Source organism: Lycium barbarum, chromosome 10 (genome assembly GCF_019175385.1).
Source record: "Lycium barbarum isolate Lr01 chromosome 10, ASM1917538v2, whole genome shotgun sequence".
In the NCBI taxonomy this organism is placed as follows: domain Eukaryota; kingdom Viridiplantae; phylum Streptophyta; class Magnoliopsida; order Solanales; family Solanaceae; genus Lycium; species Lycium barbarum.
In genome coordinates, this window is record NC_083346.1 from 116,923,440 (window position 1) to 116,945,483 (window position 22,044).

Genomic DNA, 22,044 nt, shown 5'->3' on the forward strand with positions numbered 1-22,044 from the left:
GATTGATAATTAAAAATGTAAATCAGAAGTCAAATGCAAAAGAAATTTGTTAGATTAATAATTCCTTTAAACAAGAAAGAATAACGCGGTATTTTTTACCATCTTGAAAGATCCACGGGAAAATAAACAAAAATATAGACAAAGAGATACACAAGTTGTAATAAACAAAGTGGCTAAAGTGAAAAAGAAAACGCTATATAATTCTCACTTATAGTTTTTAGAAAACTCGTTAGTTTCATACTTCACAATATTTGAAAGAATGAGGCCAATTATAGTTTCATGTCTACTGATATTTTTGTTCATCCATGAATTAGTCATGGTGAACAAATCTTCCAGCAGCCTTTGTGTGGAAGCAAGGTCACTGCAATATTCTTCCTACAAGGAATTATTTAAATCTCAACACAAGGAGGCTAGAGAGCTAAGAAGTTCAAGAAAGAGGAATAAGAGAAGGAGCAGACCAACACCAACACCATCACCACCAAAACCTAATTGGAAAATTCATTGGAGTCCCCCTCTTCCTCCTCCTCGGCCTTCACCAGCAGGACCAGAGATATAGTATTAGGTACGGATTCAGACCAACTCACTAGTTTTGTTAAGAAACTGTATTTGTATTAGAAAATCAACTAAATATATAAAAATATTTAATTGGTTGTTTTGTAATTGATTTAGATTCGATGTTACTGGTTAACATGATCAAGGGGATAACAAAACACAGAACACGGGGGATATCTTAAAGATTGTAAGCATCACATTTAATGGAGAGAACAACTTTTGCGGTTTAACTATTTATTCCAAATTTGGCTTTCCAATACAAGCTAACGTCTGGAGAAATATAGTTCTTTTTTCAAATTTCAAGCTGGCTAATAATTTTACGATTTGATGTACAAACTCATGATAATGATTCCGGAAAAGTATATAAGGAAAGAACATCTTTAATATTACCACAATAATAATAAAGAATAACTAAAAAAAGGAATCAACGTACCTAATTTTACACTGGCAATTCAATTGTACGTTGCAAATGGAGAAAAATATACCATATGAAACAAACAATGTTCTTACATCAATGTGCACTTTTATATATATATATATATTGAAATAGAGAAGGTAAAGAGGCTATCATAAATAAATATGGTAGTATTTTATTACTGAAATGTAAGAAACAAAGGGACACAAATCTAAATGTTGTTAAGAGTTATTTTCTCACTGGTAGATAAAGAATACAGCCGTTATCTACAATTACTATTGCACTGTCATTTGCTCCTCAAAACTTGTCATGTCATGGAGGAAGGGATGCATATGCTTACAAACGTTACAACTATTTACCAGTTATTTGGAACCCATGTGCAGTTATTTAAGAGCTTTTACAACCTGATAATGTGAAAGAAACGTTTCACATTAAACACGATGGGGTGCAATAACTGAGAAAGTGGCAATTAACGAAGTTAAACAAAAGGTTGCAAGGTTTAAAGCTCAATCAATATTGAAGAATGTAAGAGCTCTTACCATTTTTTTTTTTCTCTTACCATGAATACTGTATAATTTAGTGTAGTTGAAATTTTTACATTTAATTAAAAGTTTTTTTTATTAAAGGATAATATGGTAAATCAACTTTTGAGGGGCATTTTCGTAATCCAACTTTAGGTTTAGAGTCTTCCCACTTTTAGTAATATATGATGATGATTGTTGCGAGATGTTTGATGGTTTTGGACCATCTAGTCCATTGTATGCTTTAAGTAAGTTAAATGTGCGTGTATTCAAATATTTACTTAGTTGAAGCAACATTTGGATATAAGCTAGTGGGTGGTTATTCAAAAAAGAAGGCAAAAGAATATGTTGAATATATATGAACTCTGCCCACATTATAGGCTTATAGCTTTACCTTCCACAACTTCTACAAAAGGCAAAGATTTAACAAACAATATGGAGTAACAAATTGCAATATCTATTATAACATGTCAATAACTTTTTCTGCTAACTCCATTGATGAACAATGTGGCAGTTTCTGTTTGAAGTACATAAACATATGGCTAAGCTGATTCTATATGGCTTAAAGTAAATGACAACATACAAAAAAATTCTTTATTTTCCATATTCTACAATATGAAAATAATAAGATCATCACTGTTCTGTTCTTAATTATTTGGCAAGTTTAGCTCAAGACTAAATTCCTTCCCAATAAGAACTGATGAATTATATGTACCAACTTTACTCGCCCCATTTTGCAATCCAACAACAGTCACTTTGTTTATTGTCCAATTCTTGCTCAAAGCAAACTCTCCATTCACAACCTCTGATTTGAGATATAACTTGTTATTCTCAACATCAGTGTGAAATTTCACCAGGCTCCATTTTCCACCCTCTCCTCCCATTTCAATGTCTTCGCCATCGTCCAAAAAGACTTCACCCGTACTATTTCCCGTGTTGCTGAGGGCAACAAGAAGTTCAAACGGAGTATCCCGGGCTGCCTGTGTAGTCAGCGCTTCTCCTTGCATCGCTAGAATGTTTCCCTCTTGAAGGTGTACGTTGATATGATCAGGGGGCGCATCAAGGGTGATATTGCCACCGGACTTCACGTCCACGTAGTTTGAGTAGTTGAAGAGGTCGAACCAAGTACCGGATGGAAAATACGCTTCAACTGAAACCGCTCCAGATGTCAGCACTGGGGATATCATTAACCCCTTACCGATGAGAAACTGAGAGCTGATTTCGTAAGTGTTTGTGTCCTCGGGGAATGAAAAGAAAAGAGGACGTGCTATAGGGACGCCCCGGGAATGTGCCTCGAACATTAGCGTGTAGAAGTATGGTAAGAGCCGGTAGCGAAGTCCAAGCACCTTTCTGGCTGTTGTAGCTACTGAATCCCAGACAAAAAGCTCTTGAGGTGCAGTACCCTTATTGGAGTGATCCCTTGAAAAGGGATAAAATGCACCAACCTACATCCGACGAGATATTGATTATCAGATATCAGAAAAGTATCATACTTCAATTTGAATTTTTGAATTGAATAGAAAATTGACATTCTGCTTTCATAGAATGACAATTAATAGAGAAGAAAGACGGATATTATATATATCTCCACACATGTTTAAGCCATACAGACCTTCTTTTCGAATACACTTCACAATCGTATTCAACTCAAAAATCCGTAAACAAAATCTCTAATTAACTTATGAACTTCAGCTTCAGTATGAGTATTTTAAGAAAAGCATTACAACTCAATACGTGTATATATGAAACCAACATATTGAATGAGTTTAGGATTCTGGTTTTGGACAGTGACCTTAAGTTGATATGCAATAGTAACAGACAATATGACGAGTATCAATAGTCAATCTACATTTAAATAGTAAAAGAAGAACCATCATATGGTCTACGTTGAAACTTAAGGAGAAAAATCGTTAACTTTCAATGTATGCAGCAAAGGCAAAAGAACTTGTACCTGAATCCAACGGCGGCATAATTCTTCATTAGTATCGCCAAGAAAGCCACATATATCAGCTCCCACCATGGGTATCCCGAACAATCCAGAATTTAAAATGCTGGGAATACTATAAGCCAAGTCATTCCAATTGGCTGCATTATCTCCGGTCCAATGTGCTGTGAAATTGCCAGCACCGACAAAAGTCGACCTGCTAAGTATAAATGGCCTTTTACCAGTAACGTTGATTAAAGCAGCATTGGTCGTTTTAGCTTCGAGGAACCCGTAAAGGTTATGAACATTGTACTCTGAGATATTCCCGAAATGTACTGATGTTGCTGGGATAGTCTTCTCGTTAATTGCACGTTTGTTTCCAGAGTTATTGATCTGATAAGGAGGGTTGTCAAGGGTAGAATTTGGGCTTGGAGGTGACGAAATGAAGTTAGATGCCTCGTTCATGTCAAGCCAGAGACCATCGATGGGGAGAAGGTCATGGAAAATTTTGATTTCATTACTCCAGAAGACTTTGCATTGGGGATTTATGAAATCAGGGAAGTAGAGATTTCCAGGCCAAACTTGGCCAAGATAAGGGACACCATCGCGTTTGATGAAAACGTCCGCTTGCATCCCTCTCTTGTATGTACCATAGGAGCTATTTGTGCTGATCCCTGTGAACAAATCATTGAGATCACAAAAGAAACAAGAGTATTAGTGCTTTCTGATTTAGTCATCTGGCCCAATACCTCTGCAATTTCTCAACTTCTACATCAATGTTAGTATAAACAGAAAGGCGAAAGCGCAAAAAAGGCTCTAAGATCTGTTGAGGCTTTCTCCGCAAATAAAACATGGGCTTTAATGGAAATAGGCACAAATGGACAAAAAACACAAATATGCATGTGTAGTCCAGACTAATAATGTGAATAACAAATAGGGCTTTTTTCATTTTTGGCCTGTCGGCCGAAATTAATTACGGGCGCTAGCCAAAATATATAAAATATACACCAATTATGTATAATCTATATTTATGTATATCATATGTATATTATATGTATATTGAAACTTAATATGCAAAACATATATATTTACCGGCTATTATTTTTTCGGGCCCAAAATGGTAATTATCCCTAACAAATATATGGACAAAGAAGTTGAAAAATAATAATGAGAAAGTGAGATATCAATTGTTTAGTGTCACCTTTTCAGGATTTTTCTCATTGGCAAGGAAAAGTATGTCTTAGAACCTAGATTAAGACATTGAAGTGCCCACTTAGCGAGGCAAAACTCTCAAACACGTTACACCTCACTTCAGGGCTTAAGCGCGCCTTCAATAACACTGAATATAATTCAACAGAAGCAAGAAAATTCAATATGTCAAAGCTCACCTGGATCCAATATGAGAACAATTTTCTGGCCATTGTGATGAAGTGCATCGACAAATTTCTGCATCTGGTCAAGTGGGAAATTAACAGGATCAACTGTGAAATCCTTGTAGCCATCCATATAATCAATATCTGTCCACGCGACCTCAAGAGGGATCTGAGCTTTTGCATATCCAGCAACCACATTCTCAACTTCGGTAATATTATTATAACCATACTTGCATTGGTGAAAGCCTGTGAACAAAAATTTGCAATACTTTGCATTAGGAAACAATTACAAGAACTCATACCAAGCTACCAACAAAAGGAAAAAATTAAACAACATAAAAGACAGTGTTTGTCAGATCCTGTCGATTATCATCAGTATATAACTGTGTTGCTCAGCCTCTTCAAAAATGTCATTGGATGCATGTCAGATCCTCCAAAAATAGTACGTTTTGGGAAGATCCGACGTTTTTTGCATAGTCCGAGCAACAGAAATCAGTCTATGAAACAAGTTTTACTAAATTTGTCGTTTTTAATATGTAGATCACTGATAAGGAGAACACCTCAAAAGATTAGTTCATATTAGTAACCAGCAAAAACAATAGGAACTTTGCTAGTATAATTACATACCAAAAGCCCAGTATGGCATGGGCGTTGGGCGGCCAATGAGCTCTGTGTACTGTTCCATGACCAACTCTGGCGCCGGACCAGCAAAGAAGTACAAGTCAATGACCCCTCCAATCACCTTGTAAGTAATTCTGTCGCCAGTATATACAATGTCCATCCCATTACTATTCAACAACAAGACCCCGTGACTAGTCCCTGCACTAGGCTGAGACCTGACGTCCATGTAAAAAGGGTGGGAACCGTACAAGTTGAGATCAACATTTGCACTAGCAATATCAGCATTCCAAAGAGTTAATGTCTCATTAGGCTGGTGCTTAAATGTTCTTTTCGTTTGCTCCCCGAGCCCATAGATAGATGAACTATTGGCTGGCAATGAAGAGGACAGTTGAAGGTACTGGTCCTTGAAGATAAGGAGCGTGTCCGCGGAGTCATTTTTAGGCGAGGTGTCAAAAAGAACGTCACCTGAGGAACGACGTTTGATGGTAAAGCCAAAAGGGGTGATATTGTAGAGAGTGAAAGTAAGGTCCGAAATGTTGTTTGTAAGGAGGTAATCATTTGTGTCTTCAGATAATGGACGTGAGGAAAAAGAATGGGCTGAATGAGTTTCACGGGGGATAAATTCTTGAGGAACTTCCCATCTTTCATGATCTGCATCCGTAATTCTGACTCTTAAACGATCGTTCGTCTCAAAGCTGCAAAATCCATCAACATGTGGATTTGAATAGTGAATTTAATATAATGAAATCCGCAATTGTATGCATATTTCATTAACAGTATCATTTCTACACCTATAGATGTTCAATCAAAGGTATAATACTAGTCAGGTGTGAATCCAAATTATCAGACCACAATTAATGGATTAAAACAGGGAATTCGGACTGAGAATCGTTTTAAGTTTTTTAAAATAAAAATTACAAGGCAAATGAAAAAGCTGCACTCAAATAAAAACTCGTTTTACTCTAGAAATCTGAAAGGTGTCACATAAATTGGAATAGACTTAATGGCCAGTTACATTTTGAACCCACGAAGTAAAAATTCTGAATCCGCCTCTGCTTTTAACATTATTAGTGCATAAAACTCTTAAGTTCTTCCATTAATAAAGATGTAAATGTAATGTAAAGAAAGAGCTTCAAAAGTAGTACCTTGCAGTAAGGGTAAGATTTTGAATGTCAGGTCCATAAACAGAAGAACCATTGATGAGTTGAAGACTAGCGGTCAACGTTCTTCCAGAGGAGTCCACTTTTGCAGATTGAACAATGTATCCATATCCAACTGGTTCATCATCAGCTTTTGTTAATGCTAATGGAGCCAAGAAGAAAGTGAAGAACAAGAGACAATTATACAGAACAATAATATTCATTGTGTTTAGAGAAGATAAACTGTTGAAGAGAATATAATAATAGTCCAACTTTGCAGTGTGATATATATAGTGGGAACTGGAAGGTATTATGGTCAGAGTAAACAAAAGAATAAAGGAAAGCAAATGATTGGGCCTTGGGAAATGGAAGGTATTATTGTCAGAGCCAAAGAAATTATAGCAAGTGATTGGGATTTTGGAAGTTCTTGTATAATCTTTTGATAAATGGTTTGGATGTGAGTTTTGGAAGGTATTATGGTCAGAGTCAAAGAGATTATAGTAAGTGATAGGGATTTGGAAGTTCTTGTACAATCATTTGGTGGTTGGTTTGGATGTGAGTTATGGAAGGTACTATGGTCAGAGCCAAAGAAATTTTAGTAAGTGATTGGGATTTGGAAGGTCTGGTATAGTCATTTGGTAGCTGGTTTGGATGTGACTTATGGAAGGTATTATGGTCAGAGCCAAAAAAATCATAGTAATTAAGTGATTGGGATTGGGAAGTTCTTGTATAATCATTTGGAAGCTAGTTTGGATGTGAGTTATGGAAGGTATTATGGTCAGAGCCAAGAAATTATAGTAAGTGATTGGGATTTGGAAATCTTGTTTAAATATTTGGTAGCTCTTTTGGATGTGAGTTATGGAAGGTATTATGGTTAGAGCCAAAGAAATTATAGTAAGTGATTGGGATTTGAAAATTTTGTATAAAGTTTGGTAGCTGGTTTGGATGTGAGTTATGAAAGGTATTATGGTCAGAGCCAAAGAAAGTATAGTAAGTGATTGAAATTTGGAAGTAGTAAGTGGTTGAAATTTGGAACATCTTGTATAATTATTTTGTCGTTGGTTTGGACGTGAATAATGAAAGATATTATGGTTAGACTCATAGAAAAAACTTATAGTAAGTGACTAAGACTTGGAAGGTCTTGTATAATCATTTGGTAGCTGATTAAGATGTGAGATATGAAAGGCATTATGGTCAGAGCCAAAAAAAAATTATTGTAAGTGATTGGGATTTAGAAGGTTTTGTACAATCATTTGGTAGCTGGTTTGGATGTGCGTTATGTAAGTTATTAAATCCTACATAAGTAATACAATGTTTGGTAGTTAGTTCGTAGGTAAGTTATTTAGGTATATAGTTAATACAGTGTTTGGTTAGCAATTTAGAAATCCGCATACCTATTATTTTTTGTTGGATAGAAGACGGAATACTTAATACATGAATAAATAAACCCTACATGCATGACTAATCTCTGCATAAAATAATACATATATTTCCTCATAACTAGTCCATGTATTTTTAATATTTGCATAACTCTAACCAGATACCAAACATCCCCAATGGCCCCAGAATCAACCACCATGGTTCAACTTCACGTTAAACATATGGAGTCAAGATATTTAAATATCAGAAAAGAGTCAAAAATATCCTTAATGTATTAAAAGTGCTTCAAAAATATCCTTTCACCTATTGGGTCAAATTTGCCCCTTCACTTATTGAATAAAAAATGTCCTTATTGTATTAGAAATGACTTAACAATACGCTCCTTCCACCTATTGAATCAAATTATCCCTAACGTTATTTTCGATCTTAAAATTGCCCCTCATTGACGACATAATTATATGACATTTAACTAGATTTAAATTGCACACATGACCTTTATTTTGATATTGGTCCACACAAAAATATAACCCAACCCAACACAAAACTCATTTTAAATTAACGAAGCTAAGCGATAAAATCATTTTTTTTCACCTATCATTTTCAACCAATTCTTGTACAAAAATTAATTTAAAAGTAAACAGTAAATTCGATTGGTTATTTATGTAAAAAAAAATCCCTAAATCATATGATATTATACCAACCATCACTATACGAGTCTAAAACCTGCCAGTATATGTATAATTGTATTCATTTCCAACCTAGATGATATTGTACATCGTGTTTAATTTTTACCACTAAACTGAAAGTAACAAATTATTCCCAACCCAAAATGTCGGGAATGATAGATAGTGCAGAAATTGATTGAAATAGGGGGAGGGCGCCGGGGGGGTGGGGTTGGAAAAAAAATTATTTAGCTACATTTATTTAAAATGGGTTTCGTGTTGAGTTGGGTTATGGACGGCCCAGATTCTTTTGAGTTGGGTCAGGAATTTATATCAATAAATCAAGGTCATGTGTTAATTAAAATTTAATAAAAAGTATCATTATGCCGTTAATTGAGGGGCAATTTTAAGCATAAAAATAACGTTAGGAGCAAATTTGATCCAATAGGTGGAAGACTGACATTTTTGAATCATTTCTAATACGTTACGGGTAGTTTTGAATTGATAGATAGAAGAAAGAGCAAATTTGATTTAATAGGTGGAAGGAGGGCATTTTTAGTCATTCTAATATGTTAAGGACATTTTTGACCATTTTTCCGTTTAAATATTGCCCCCGCTTTTGATTTTTATGTAAAATTGGCCATTTTAAATTTTAAAAATCCTGGACTAAAATACTCATAAGTTGAGCGACAAATATGGTAAATAGATGCAGCGGCAAGCGAAATCAAAATCGATGAACTACGTCATGCGAGTGATGTTAGACCGGTAATGGTGTTATGTTATGTTTAACCAACCAGTCATGTTGGATTACTGTAATATGGTAGCAGATAGTTTCTAAAGGAGTTCATTACTCAAATGGTCACTCAACTATACGCAATTACCTAGTAAAGTCATATTTCTTTTATTTATAACAGAAAAGTCACTTAACTGTGCTTATAGCACTCACAAGATCACTCAATCGTCTAAATGCCTATTGTACCATCCAAATCGTTAACCTTTATCATTTTTTGCTTTTTAAATATTATAATATATTTTTACTCTTTTCAATCTATATTATGTACTCATCTGTAGAGCAATTAAATTTTATTTATAAAGAAAAAAACAAGTAAAATAGTAATTTTCAAGCATTTAAAACGTTGGAATCAATATATATAATAAAGCTAGGAATAACCAATCCTATGTGGCACCTCTCTATGGCCTCCATTGACATTTATCTTTTTTCTCAATTTTTTGACCTTTTCCTCTTCATTTCTCTATTTTACTAAATAAATTAAATAATTAAAGATTTCATCCATCCACTCATAATAAAGACTCACTCACCATTTAATAGCATAATATTTGCCGCCACTTCCCTTATAAATATTGTGATTACTTTGTATTAAATTTATTAATTAAAAGCAATGAAACTTTCCTCATTCTGCTCATTCAATTTTTATATTATATTATTATATTATCTATTTATTTATTATGTAATAAAGTTAGACATAAACAAGATGATGTGATACTTTTCTATGATCGCTATTTATATTTATATATTTTTCCAATTTTTTGAATTGTATCCTTATTTTATGTTTAAAGAAATCTTCAGAAATTAGGTACTCTTTAATTTTTTTTCTTTCCTCATTATTATTACTACTATTTATGTCTTTTTCAAGAAACCCTCTTTCTGCCTTCTTTATCTTTCATTTTTTCATTTAACATTTTTTGTTTGAGTTTGTTCTTTTCATCTTCCTCTATTTAAGTTTTTATATAAAGTAATTATATTGATTAGCTCTATTTGGAGCACTAGGAAATAAACTGACGGAAGCTTTTAATAATAATAAAACTCATTAATCATTTTGGAAGGAGTTATAGAAATGAAGAGTTGTGATTTGTGAGATGGATGTGGTCTATATAATGACTTAGGGGGAAGGACAGGAAACAAGCATGGGAGCACGAAAATTTCTAGGATGGTACAATAACTTTAAAGGTGATCGATCATCAAAGAATTAACAACTTATTTGTGGTAATATGATCTTCTCAATCTATTTATCTATTTCATTTTATTTTTTTGGGTCATTTTTATTTCACTGTTACTCAACCTCTCTCCTTCCCCTATAATTTTTATTTATTGAACAATATTCAAGTATTTCAGTATCTATATATGTGGACTAGATAAGCATTTTTCATATATAAATCGATAAATTTCAAGTCCTGTAAAAGGGGGAAAATCTGAAGAGGTGTGTCACATTTATAATACCTCTTAATTCTCTCTAAAGAATTACTTTAGCTTTCGGCTTAGATTTACACACATACAATCGGAAAAAAATGAAGAGATCTGTCCCATTATAATCATCTTGACGCTTCAACAACAAAAGAAAAAGAAGAAAAGAATAAACACTTCCTCAGTAATTGTTTAAGAGCAAAGGTATCAAAATATTTGAAAAGAATTTTTACTTTAGACCGACTGATCTTATCGATCGATTTGGTATAACTATAAATTGATCGCTACGATGAAATATTAGTTTGTGATACTTCTATATATGGAGTATTCCAATAGTTTTCACAATCATGGCTTAAGATTGTGTACTTCTCTCAACAGTCCATGTGAATGCTGATTAATTAATAATGTTGTAGGCTTTTTACAAAATTTGTCAATTAAAAAAGATCTCATTGTTCTTAATCTTATATGGCTGCAATAGATATGATAGTTCTGTTTTAAGTCATGGTGAAAGATTTCATTTTGAGTTATACACATCGAATATAAGAATTTTTTACGTTATCAAATCACCCAATTGATATTTACAGATAAACCTTCTTAAATATTAATACTGAATTTTATCCTCTTAAAAATTAAAAAAAAATTACATTCATAACCGCGCGAAGCGCGGGATTATTCTCTAGTAATAAAATAATTGATAGCTTTGGCTGAAGGCTCGAAGCTGTATAGCTACCTCTCTTGCTTTACTAAAATTGTTGTATTCATTGCAAATAAACTGTTCTTGTTTCATTAAAAAAAAACTCATTAAGTTCCTGTTTCACCAAGAGTTTGGAGAAGAATCCAACCATATTAAATACTATGTATGCATTTTTATATGGGAAAAGAATATGGATGCGCACTAAAGACAAAATATTTACATATTTATACCCACTTTACTTCTTGCCACCCAAACTAATTACCCTTTTTCGTCTGCCATATTGTCTTTTGTGGTTTGTCCTTTTTTTCTTTTATTTTGGGAATGCTTCAGGGCTTGCTTTCACTTCCTTTCTTCTTCTTTTTTGTTCTTTTTCTCTCTTTATTTTTCGTTTTAAAATTTGTTTTTAAAAATATATATATATATAGTAGCTAATTATTTTTAGATTAATAAGACACACACAAAAAAAAAAAATTAAACTACAACAAGAAGTAATTAAGAAAAATAGAAAAAATCACTAGCTTATTTATTAAAATCTAAATTAATAGAAAATCTATTTTATATAAGTCAATTTCTTTTTTCTCCTTTTATAATTTCATGTAATTTTTTTTTATTTCCTTTTTTCTCATAATCTAATTCTACACACCTTTTGACTCTTTTTTTTTTCTATATAAATAAAAAAGGTAACTGATATATATATATATATATATATATATATATATATATATATATATATATATATATATAGAGAGAGAGAGAGAGAGAGAGAGAGAGAGAGAGAGAGAGAGAGTGCATTTCTATATCTCAAAACAACTTTTTTTTAGCATATACTATACCAAATCAGTAGCAATTAAAGTATACTATTGCAATATACTATGATACCAACATGATATGTATCATATACTAATAAGGTATCATAGAAGATTAGATCATTTCTTCAAATAATTACTACTCAGTCCTCTATTATACCCACATGGTATATCATATATTGATAGAGTATCATAAAAGATTGTATCATTCCTTCAAGATAAACATTCATCGGTCCTCTATGATACCTACACGGTATATACCATATGACATATACTAACAGGGTATCATAGCGGACAGGTTCATTCCTTCAAGAAAAACACAACTCTATCGTCTATAATACTCACGTGGCATATATCATATACTATATACTAATAGGGTATCATAGAGGACAAGTTCATTCCTTCAAGAAAAACACAACTCAATCATCTATGATACCATCATGGTATATCAGATACTAAAAGGGCATCATAGATAACAAATTCATTCCAATAATACTCAATTGTCTATGATGCTCATACGGGATGTATCATATACTGATAGGGTATCATAGAGGATTGATCCATTTGTTGAAGAAAAGCATGCCTCGGACCTCTATGATACCCGCATGGTATATATCATATACTATATACTAACAGGGTAACATAGAGGACAGGTTCATTCCTTCAAGAAAAACACACCTCAATCAACTATGATACCCACATGATATATCATATACTAGCAAAACATCATAAATGATTGATTTTTTCCTTCAACACAAAAACACTTATCAGTCCTCTATGCCACTCACATGGCATATATCATATACTGACAAGGTATCATAAAGGATTGATCCAAAAAAAATTTAAAACAAATTCTCGGTCTTTTATGATACCTACATGGTATACCATATACCGACAGAGTATCATGAAGGACTGATTCTCCATGATATCCACATGGTCTATATTATACTAACAGGGTATCACATAGGACTAATTAATTCCTTAAAAAAAACTCATGAATCCTTTATGATACTCATATGGAATATATCATTTACTGACAGGTTATCATAAAGGACAAGTTCATTCGTTCAATAGAAAAAAAAATCATAAAAGAAAAATACAACAAAAAGAGTTTTATTTTAATATTTTAATTTTTATATAACTTTTAGCAAATTTTATTTTGGAAAAACTACAAAAAGTAGGGTCTTATTTTAGATATAAATTTTATTTCCATTTTCAAAAGATACTTTATAAAAATATATTTTCTATCAATTTAGGTTTTAATAAATAAATTAGTGACTTTAGTTGTTTTTTTAATTATTACTTGTTGTAGTCTAATTATTTAATTATATTTTTATTAATGTAAAATAATTAGTAAATGTTTTTATTTTTTTATATATTTTAAATCTTTAAAAAGAACAAAAGAAGAGAAAAGACAGAAATAGAAAAACGCACAAAATTAAAAAGAAAAACAAAACAAAAAATTGACTTAAAATAACCTAACCATAAAAGGAAAAGAACATGAAAGGGGAAAAAAAAAACCAACTAGATAAAGAAATTAAAAGAGAGCGAGACAACAAAAATTGAAGCCGAAAAGAAAGAATCTGACGCCTTGTAGTTGATCGTTGTCACGCTTCGTATCTTTCTTGTAGTTTCTTATCCTTTAATTTTTGTTATTATCTGGTATGTCTTGTATTTCGACTGTCGTATGATTTTGTGGTGGTTACATTATTTTTGCTTCTTTCCAGACTGCTTTTTCATGCTTTAGGTAGTAGGCGTTTGGACATGCTATTTCATGTCATGAGATAAAATCAGCGTATGGATTTCATCTCATGAGATGAAATTCCAAATCATCTAAAAAGGCATGATTTGGGATTTTAAATCATGATTTCAAAATTTTTAAATGTAAAACCTGACCCCATAAGTTCATATTTTGTAAAAAAGACTTATAAGTTGGTAGATATTTTAACAATTATTCCCACCAACCATTTACCAACCTTTATTTGTGTTCTAACTTCTATCAAGGATTATATTAAAGAGTAGTTACATTACTATTCGTGTTAAATTTTCTTTTTTATTGAACTAAAGTTTGATCAATTGATGTTGTATTTTTTAGAAAGGTCTTCTAGTAGAGTAATAATTTTGTTATGAACTATGACTTGCTCATTTGGTCAGATTGTATAAGATTTGAGAAAGTTTTGATAGTTTTCACAACTTGTGGGGTTTTTATGTCTATAAGAAAAAATATAACTTAAGAAATTCAAATTACATGTCCAAACATGATTTCATCTCATGGTTCCAAATCATGATTTCAAATCATGTCCAAACGGCTCCTTAGTATTTTGTCATTGCTTCTTTACTTCTGCTATTTCCTTTTCCGGTCTGCTTTGATTTGCTTTTCTCTGAGCCGTGGGACTATTGGAAACAACCTCTCTACCTATGATAGGGGTAAGGTCTGCGTACACTCTACCCTCTCCAGACTTCACTAGTGGGATTACATTAGATATATTGTTGTTGTTGTTCAATTCAGATGAATATGCAAAACAGGATTGTTAGCGAAACCATAGCCCCAGAAGTATTCTTCTCATTGATTTCACTCTTAAGCTTTGCCGACTCATTTTTGATTAAGTGTTAGTGTTAAATTAATATTTTACATTCTTGCAATAATTTAGTAATCAACAATCAACTTTTTGAAAAATACTTGAATAAACATTTGGTGTTAGTTAATTCTAATAACAGTTAATCATAAGTCTGTGCGGGTTCAACACTCAGACTTAATCACTTTATTACTTGAGACCACGTAGACTTGTGTGTGCGTTTGGGAGCAACAATGGGCTTATAGCTCAACCTTCTACAACTTCTACAAAGGTAAATATTTAACAAAGAAAACAACAATTACAATATTTATTATACCATGGCAATAACCTTCACAATTTTTCTGCTAACACCATTGATAAACAATGTGGCAGTTTCTGTTTGAAGTACATAAACATATAGCTAAGCTGATTCTTCATGGCTTTATCAGTTCATCAGTAAATGAGAACAGACAAAGAAAAAATCTTTCTTTTCCCTATTCTACAATATGAAGATAATAAGATCATCACTGTTCTGTTCTTAATCATTTGGCAAGTGTTAGCTCAAGAGTAAATTCTTTTCCAATAAGAACTGATAGACCTGTTATCTCCAAAACACCAGATGCAAATTTTGTTCTAATTCTTGAATATAAATGCCTTTTGCCCACCATTTTAGTGTTCAAATTATATGGACTTATTTTACTCACCCCTTTCTTCAGTCCAACAAAAGTCACTTTGTGTATGGTCCAATTCTTACTCATAGCAAACTCTTCATTCATGACCTTTGATCTGAGATATAACTTCCTGTTCACAACATAAGTGTGAAATTTCACTAAACTCCACTTTCCACTCTCTCCTCCCATTTCAACGTCCTCGCCATCGTCCAAAAATACTTCGCCTGAACTATTTCCCATGTTGTTGAGGGCAACAAGAAGTTCAAACGGGGTATCCCGGGCTGCCCTTGTTGTCATTGCTTCACCTTGCATAGCCAGTATATTTCCTTCCCGGAGGTGTACATTGATATGATCGGGTGGTGCATCAAGGCTGATATAGCTACCGGACTTCATGTTCACGGAGTTTGAATAGTTGAAGAGGTCGAACCAGGTACCCGATGGAAAATACGCGTTAACTGAAACCGCTCCAGATGTCAACACTGGGGAAATCATTAATCCCTTACCGATGAGAAACTGTGAGTTGATTTCATAAGTGTTTTTGTCATCGGGAAATGAAAAGAAAAGGGGACGTGCTATAGGGACGCCTCGGGAATGTGCCTCAAACATTAGCGTGTAGAAGTATGGTAAGAGCCGGTAGCGTAGTCCGAGCACTTTTCGGGCTGTTGCAGATACTGAATCCCAGATGTATAGCTCTTGATGGCTAGAAAACTTCTCAGAGTGGTCTCTTGCAAAGGGATAAAATGCACCTACCTACATCCAACGAGATGTTGATCATCAGATATCAAAAAAGTATCAAACTTCAATTTGAATTTTGAATTGAATAAAATATCGACCTTCTGTTTTCATAGAGCACAACTTGTGTTCCCCTGAATAGAACATAGAATGAAAATAAAACAATAAAAGAGAAGAAAGATGGATATTATAGATATCTCCACATGTGTTTAGGTCATACAAACCTCCTTTTCTAATACACTTCACAATCGTATTCTAGTCAAAAATCCATAAATAAAATCTCTAATTAACATATGAACTCCAGCTTGTGTATGAGTATTTTAAGGAAAGCATTACAACTCAATTCATATATTTATGAAGACCAACATATTTGCAGAGGATTCTTCATTAGATTGATAGCACGGTTAACAGAAAAAGTAGACTCCCTGGACCAGTTGCGCATGGAGGCGAAGCTAGGATTTTTGAGTTTATGAAATCTGGATTCTAAAAAAGACAGCTTACTGGGTTTTGGATAAATTATTTACATATTAAGTGAATTTTTAAACACAAATACAGAGTCTGGGCAAAACTACTATGTGTTCTGCCAAACCCGTAAATAGGCTTGTACACTTGCACACTCATGATTTTAAGGTCATGGGTCCCAGAGGCGGATCTAGGATTTATATTGAATGAGTTTAGGATTCTGGTTTTGGACAGTGACCTCAAGTTGATATGCAATAATAACCGACAATCTAACGATTATCAATATTCAATATACAGTTAAATAGTGAAAGAAGAACCATCATACAGGCTACTTTGAAACTTCTGGACAAAAATCATAGACTTTCAATGTATGCAGCAAAGGCAAAATACTTCTTTAAAGACAAAAGAACTTGTACCTGAATCCAGCGGCGACATAATTCTTCAGTAGTATTTTTACCGAAACCACATATATCAGCTCCAACCATGGGAATCCCAAACAATCCAGAATTTAAAATGCCAGGAATACTATAAGCCAAGTCATCCCATGTAGCTGCATTGTCTCCGGTCCAATGTGCTGTGTACTTGCCAGCACCCACAAAAGAAGATCTGCTAAGTATAAATGGCCTTTTACCAGTAACGTCAATTAAAGCAGCATTGGTCGTTTTAGCTTCGAGGAATCCATAGAGGTTATGAACATTGTACTCTAAGGTGTTCCCGAAATGTACTGATGTTGCTGGGACCGTCTTCTCATTTATTGGACGTAAGGTTCCAGAGTTATTGATCTTATAAAAAGGGTTGTCAATGGTAGAAGATGGGCTTGGGGGAGAAGAAATGAAGTTTGATAACTCATTCATGTCAAGCCAGAGCCCATCAACAGGGAGAAGGTCATGGAAAATTCTGATTTCGTTATTCCAGAAGACTCTGCCTCGGGGATTTATGAAATCGGGAAAGTAGACTTTTCCAGGCCAAACTTCACCAAGATAAGGGACACCATCGCGTTTGATGAAAATGTCCGCTTCCATCCCTCTCTTGTATGTCTCGTATGAGCTATTTATGCTGATCCCTGTGAAAAAGAACATTGAGATCATAAAAGAAACAAGAGTATTTGTGCTTTGATTAAGTCATTTGGCCCAATATCGTTGCAATTTCTCAACTTCTACATCGATTTAAGTATAAACAGAAAGGCAAAAGCGCAAAAAGCTCAAAGGTCCATTCAAAGGCGGATCTAGGATTTAAGTTTTATGGGTTCAATATCTAAGGTTATTGGAGTTAAACCCATTATATCTTTGAAGTTATGGGTTCACATTTACTATTTGTTACAATTTTTGTGAATTTTCACATATAAATTATGCTCTGCATCAAAAAGACTGGGTTCAGATGAACCTGACATCGATATGCTACATCCACCTCGGGTTCCATTGGGGCTTTAAGCGCAAATCGCAAATAAAGCACGGAGTTTAATGAAGAAAGGTGTAAATGGAGAAAACCCACAGATATGCATGTGTAGTCTGACCAGTATTATGAAAAACAAATATATGGTTGTTACCTTTATCAAAAAAATAAAATATATATATATATGGACAACGAAATTGAAGAAAAAAATAACGATAAAGTGAAATATCAATTGTTTAGTGTCGTCTCTTCAGGATTATGCTCATTGGCAAGGAAAAGTATGCCTTAGAGCCTTGATGACGATACTGAAGTGCCCGCTTAGCGAGGCAAAGTGCACAACATGTTCTGCGACTCGCTTCAGGGCTAAGAGCGCTTTAAGTGCACCTTTGGCAGCATTGAGTATAAATATCAACAGAAGCAAGAAAATTCAACATGTCAAAACTCACCTGGATCCAATATGAGAACAAATTTCTGGCCATTGTGATGAAGTGCATCGACAAATTTCTTCATCTGGTCAAGAGGGAAATTGATCGGATCAAGTGTGAAATCCTTATAGGCATCCATATGATCAATATCTGTCCACATGACCTCAAGAGGGATCTGAGCTTTTGCATAGCCAGCTACCACATTCTTAACTTCAGTAATATCTTTATAACCATAACGGCATTGGTGAAAGCCTGTGAAGAAAAAATTGCAATAGTTTGCATGAAAGAACAATTACACGAATTCATGCCAAGCTACAAAAAAAAAAAATTAAACATAAAATTGAGAAGCGTGTGAACCAAGCAGTTAGAGGAGATTATGTGTGAAGTACTAAACAAAATTCAAAAGAATCTCTATGGATTCTTTAAACAGATCATGTTTCTTTTGCTACTCTGGGATAGTGTTTCCATTTCAATTCTAATTATGGTGTCACTACAATTCAATCATCAAAAAGTTTAATGTGTCTGTAAAAGTACATTGTGAAACTGCCTTAGTTGATTTGGTAGCGAACCCTAGATATGCCTTTAGAAAGTTTTTGCTGAATAACTTTACCAAGAAAAAATTGTAAGATGTTCCTTCTTACTGGCCTCCCATGTATGATCTACTTCATAGTAGTTATTTTATTACAAGATGAAATCACGTTAGAAATCTTTGCTTTTTCAGTGTCTACCATTGAAAAGCTAGGGTACCTGTATTAACTTTCTAAAGTCTAAAGGCTTGGGAGAAAGAGTAGCTGTAAATTAGCCGTGCATTCACGAGTTGAGGAGAATGAGGTAGCTGAAGCACTGATCATTACCAAAGTAAACTATCTGCAAGATGAATTTTATAATAATTCACTTAAAGACCGTGTTGCTCAGACTCTTCAAAATGTCGGCAGGTGCATGTCCAAAAGAATAGTATTTTTGGAGGTTACGACACGGGTGAGGCAGCATTTTTGCAGAGTTCGAGCAACATAGTTTAAAGACAGTGCTTGTTAGTTCTTGTTGACTATCATCAGTATCTACACTCCAACACATTTCAAAAGGACATATGAGATCAACAACCAGCAAAAACACTACGAAATAATAGGTAATTCACTAGTTTAATTACGCACCAAGAGACCAGTATGGCATAGGTGCTGGGCGGCCAATGAGCTCTGTGTACTGTTCCATGACCAATTCCGGCACAGGACCAGCAAAGAAGTACAAATCAATGATCCCTCCAATCACCTTGTAAGTAATTCTGTCACCAGCATATAGAATATCCATCCCGTTACTATTGAACAACAAAACCCCGTGACTAGTCCCCACGCCAGGATGAGACCTGACGTCCATGTAAAAAGGGTGGGACCCATACAAGTTGAGGTCAACATTTGCACTAGCAATATCAGCATTCCAAAGAGTTAATGTCTGGTTATGCTTGAGCTTAAATGTTCTTTTAGTATGCTCCCCAAGCCCGTAGATTGATGACCTATTAGCTGGCAATGAAGAGGACAATTGAAGGTACTGGTCCTTGAATATGAGGAACGTGTCCGGAGAGTCTTTTTTAGGTGAGGTGTCAAAAAGAATGTCACCTGAGGATCGACGCTTGATGGTAAAGCCAAAAGGGGTAGTGTTGTAGAGAGTGAAACTAAGGTCAGAAATGGTGTTTGTATGGAAGTAATGTGTGTCTTCCAATAATGGAAGTGACGAAAAAGAATGTTTTTCCAAGAGTGAGCTGCGGGGAGTTGAATGAGTTTCGCGAGCAATAAATTCTTGAGGAACTTCCCATCTTTCATGATCTGCATCTATAATTCTGACTCGCAAACGATCTTTCTTCTCAAAACTGCAAAATCCATCAACATGTAAAACAGGAGAAAGGCTAATTGTTATTTCTTGCTTCCACTAATAGTAGTTCACAATGCTAAGTTTTTGGAAATTTGGATACATGGAAGATCTTGGAAACATGATTTTTCAATTATAGAAAAAGACAGACCTGAAAACATTACTAAATTCTTTTTCTTTTCTTTTTTCCAACCTTTTTGGTTATCCGTTGTGTCACTTTTCACTCCAAACTTTTTTTTAAAAGAAAAACAAGTTCAGACCAGTTTTTTAAGTGGAAAAATAAAAATTACTCACAGAATTTTAACCCTTTTTTCAAGTAAAATGTATGACAAAATACAACTTCAACTACGAAATAACCTTTTTCAAATTCAAATACTACTCTTTTTCAACTATCACTAGATTCATGTGCAAAAAGCTGACTTGATGGACAACAACAAAAAACCAGTGCAACCCCAAAAGTGGGGTCTAGGAAGGATAGTGTATGCATACCTTATCTTGGAAGAAATAACAAAAGTGAAGAAGTCACGACAAATTACTAAAGATAGCATGACAAAGCATTTTGAAAAAAAAAAAACAGTAACTACAACTAAAAACTAATAGATAATCGAAGTATAAGAACCAACAGACGAAAGAACAAGAAACTACTAAGAGTAAAAAGACTTAAAAATTGATGGAATTTAAATAAATAAGGATGTAATGTAAATCATTACCAAGCAGTAAGGGTGAGATTTTGAATGTCAGGTCCAAAAACAGATGAACTTTTGATGAGTTGAAGACTAGCAGTCAACGTTTTACCAGATGAGTCAACGCTTACTGATTTAACATTGTAACCATATCCAACTGGTTCAGATTTTGTTAGTGCAAACAATGAAGCCAAGATAATGAAGAACAAGAGACAATTATAGAGAATAACAGTACAAGATTGTTTGGATTTCTCAGTGTGTGTGTTCATTGTCTAGTCGAGAAGAGAAAGTGATGCAGAGAATAATAATAATCCAATTTTGATGCGTGATATTTTATAGGAAATGTAAGGTACTATGGTCAGTCCAAAATAATTATAGTAAACGACTGGGCCTTGGGATACCGAAAATATGGCATTATCATTCCATGGTCCCAGACTCAACCACCATGTTCAGCTTCACTTTCTTTCTTTCTTCTTTTTTTTTTTTTTTTTTTTTTGAATTTTTTTTTATTACATAAAAAAAAATGTTATCTCTGGGTAATGAACCTTGGACACTAAAGAGAATTTTGAATAGTCTGAGCCGTTTGAGTTAATATTTTGAATTTATTTAGGGTGTTCAAAAATTATATATGTACACAAATATAGAAAATCTACTCTATAGATACCGTGTAATTTTTTGCCAATGATGTTCGAGTGAACACCCTACCGAACCTCTAAATTCGCTCCTGAGTGCTCCTTATCAAGAATTTTTACATATCTAGAATTTGAACCGAGACCATTGATTAAGGGAAAAGCAGCCTCTTCCGCTTCATCACATCTTTTGGTGGTACTTCACATTAAACATATGAAGTCAAGATATTTAAATTTTATCCCCACTTTTGATATTTATGTAAAATTGGTCATTTTAAGTTAATATAAAAAATTTAAGTTGAGCGCAAAAATAGTAAAAAGACGTTGGTAAGCGAAACCAAAATC

General features: G+C 33.8%; 2 protein-coding genes across 2 annotated transcripts; both read right to left on the reverse strand.

The window, feature by feature from the left end:
• Nucleotides 1-1,847: 1,847 nt before the first annotated feature.
• LOC132614113 (alpha-glucosidase-like) lies at nucleotides 1,848-7,245 on the reverse strand. Its single transcript, XM_060328478.1, has 5 exons — nucleotides 6,552-7,245; nucleotides 5,413-6,101; nucleotides 4,801-5,031; nucleotides 3,440-4,086; nucleotides 1,848-2,933 (listed from the first exon to the last, which is right to left on the reverse strand). The coding sequence occupies exons 1-5, from the start codon at nucleotides 6,767-6,769 to the stop codon at nucleotides 2,136-2,138; spliced, it is 2,583 nt and encodes an 860-aa protein (XP_060184461.1). The 5' UTR covers nucleotides 6,770-7,245; the 3' UTR covers nucleotides 1,848-2,135.
• Nucleotides 7,246-15,144: 7,899 nt separating this feature from the next.
• LOC132614836 (alpha-glucosidase-like) lies at nucleotides 15,145-21,563 on the reverse strand. The gene is made up of 5 exons (XM_060329382.1): nucleotides 21,098-21,563; nucleotides 19,679-20,388; nucleotides 18,549-18,779; nucleotides 17,127-17,773; nucleotides 15,145-16,266 (listed from the first exon to the last, which is right to left on the reverse strand). The coding sequence occupies exons 1-5, from the start codon at nucleotides 21,337-21,339 to the stop codon at nucleotides 15,388-15,390; spliced, it is 2,709 nt and encodes a 902-aa protein (XP_060185365.1). The 5' UTR covers nucleotides 21,340-21,563; the 3' UTR covers nucleotides 15,145-15,387.
• Nucleotides 21,564-22,044: the final 481 nt, after the last annotated feature.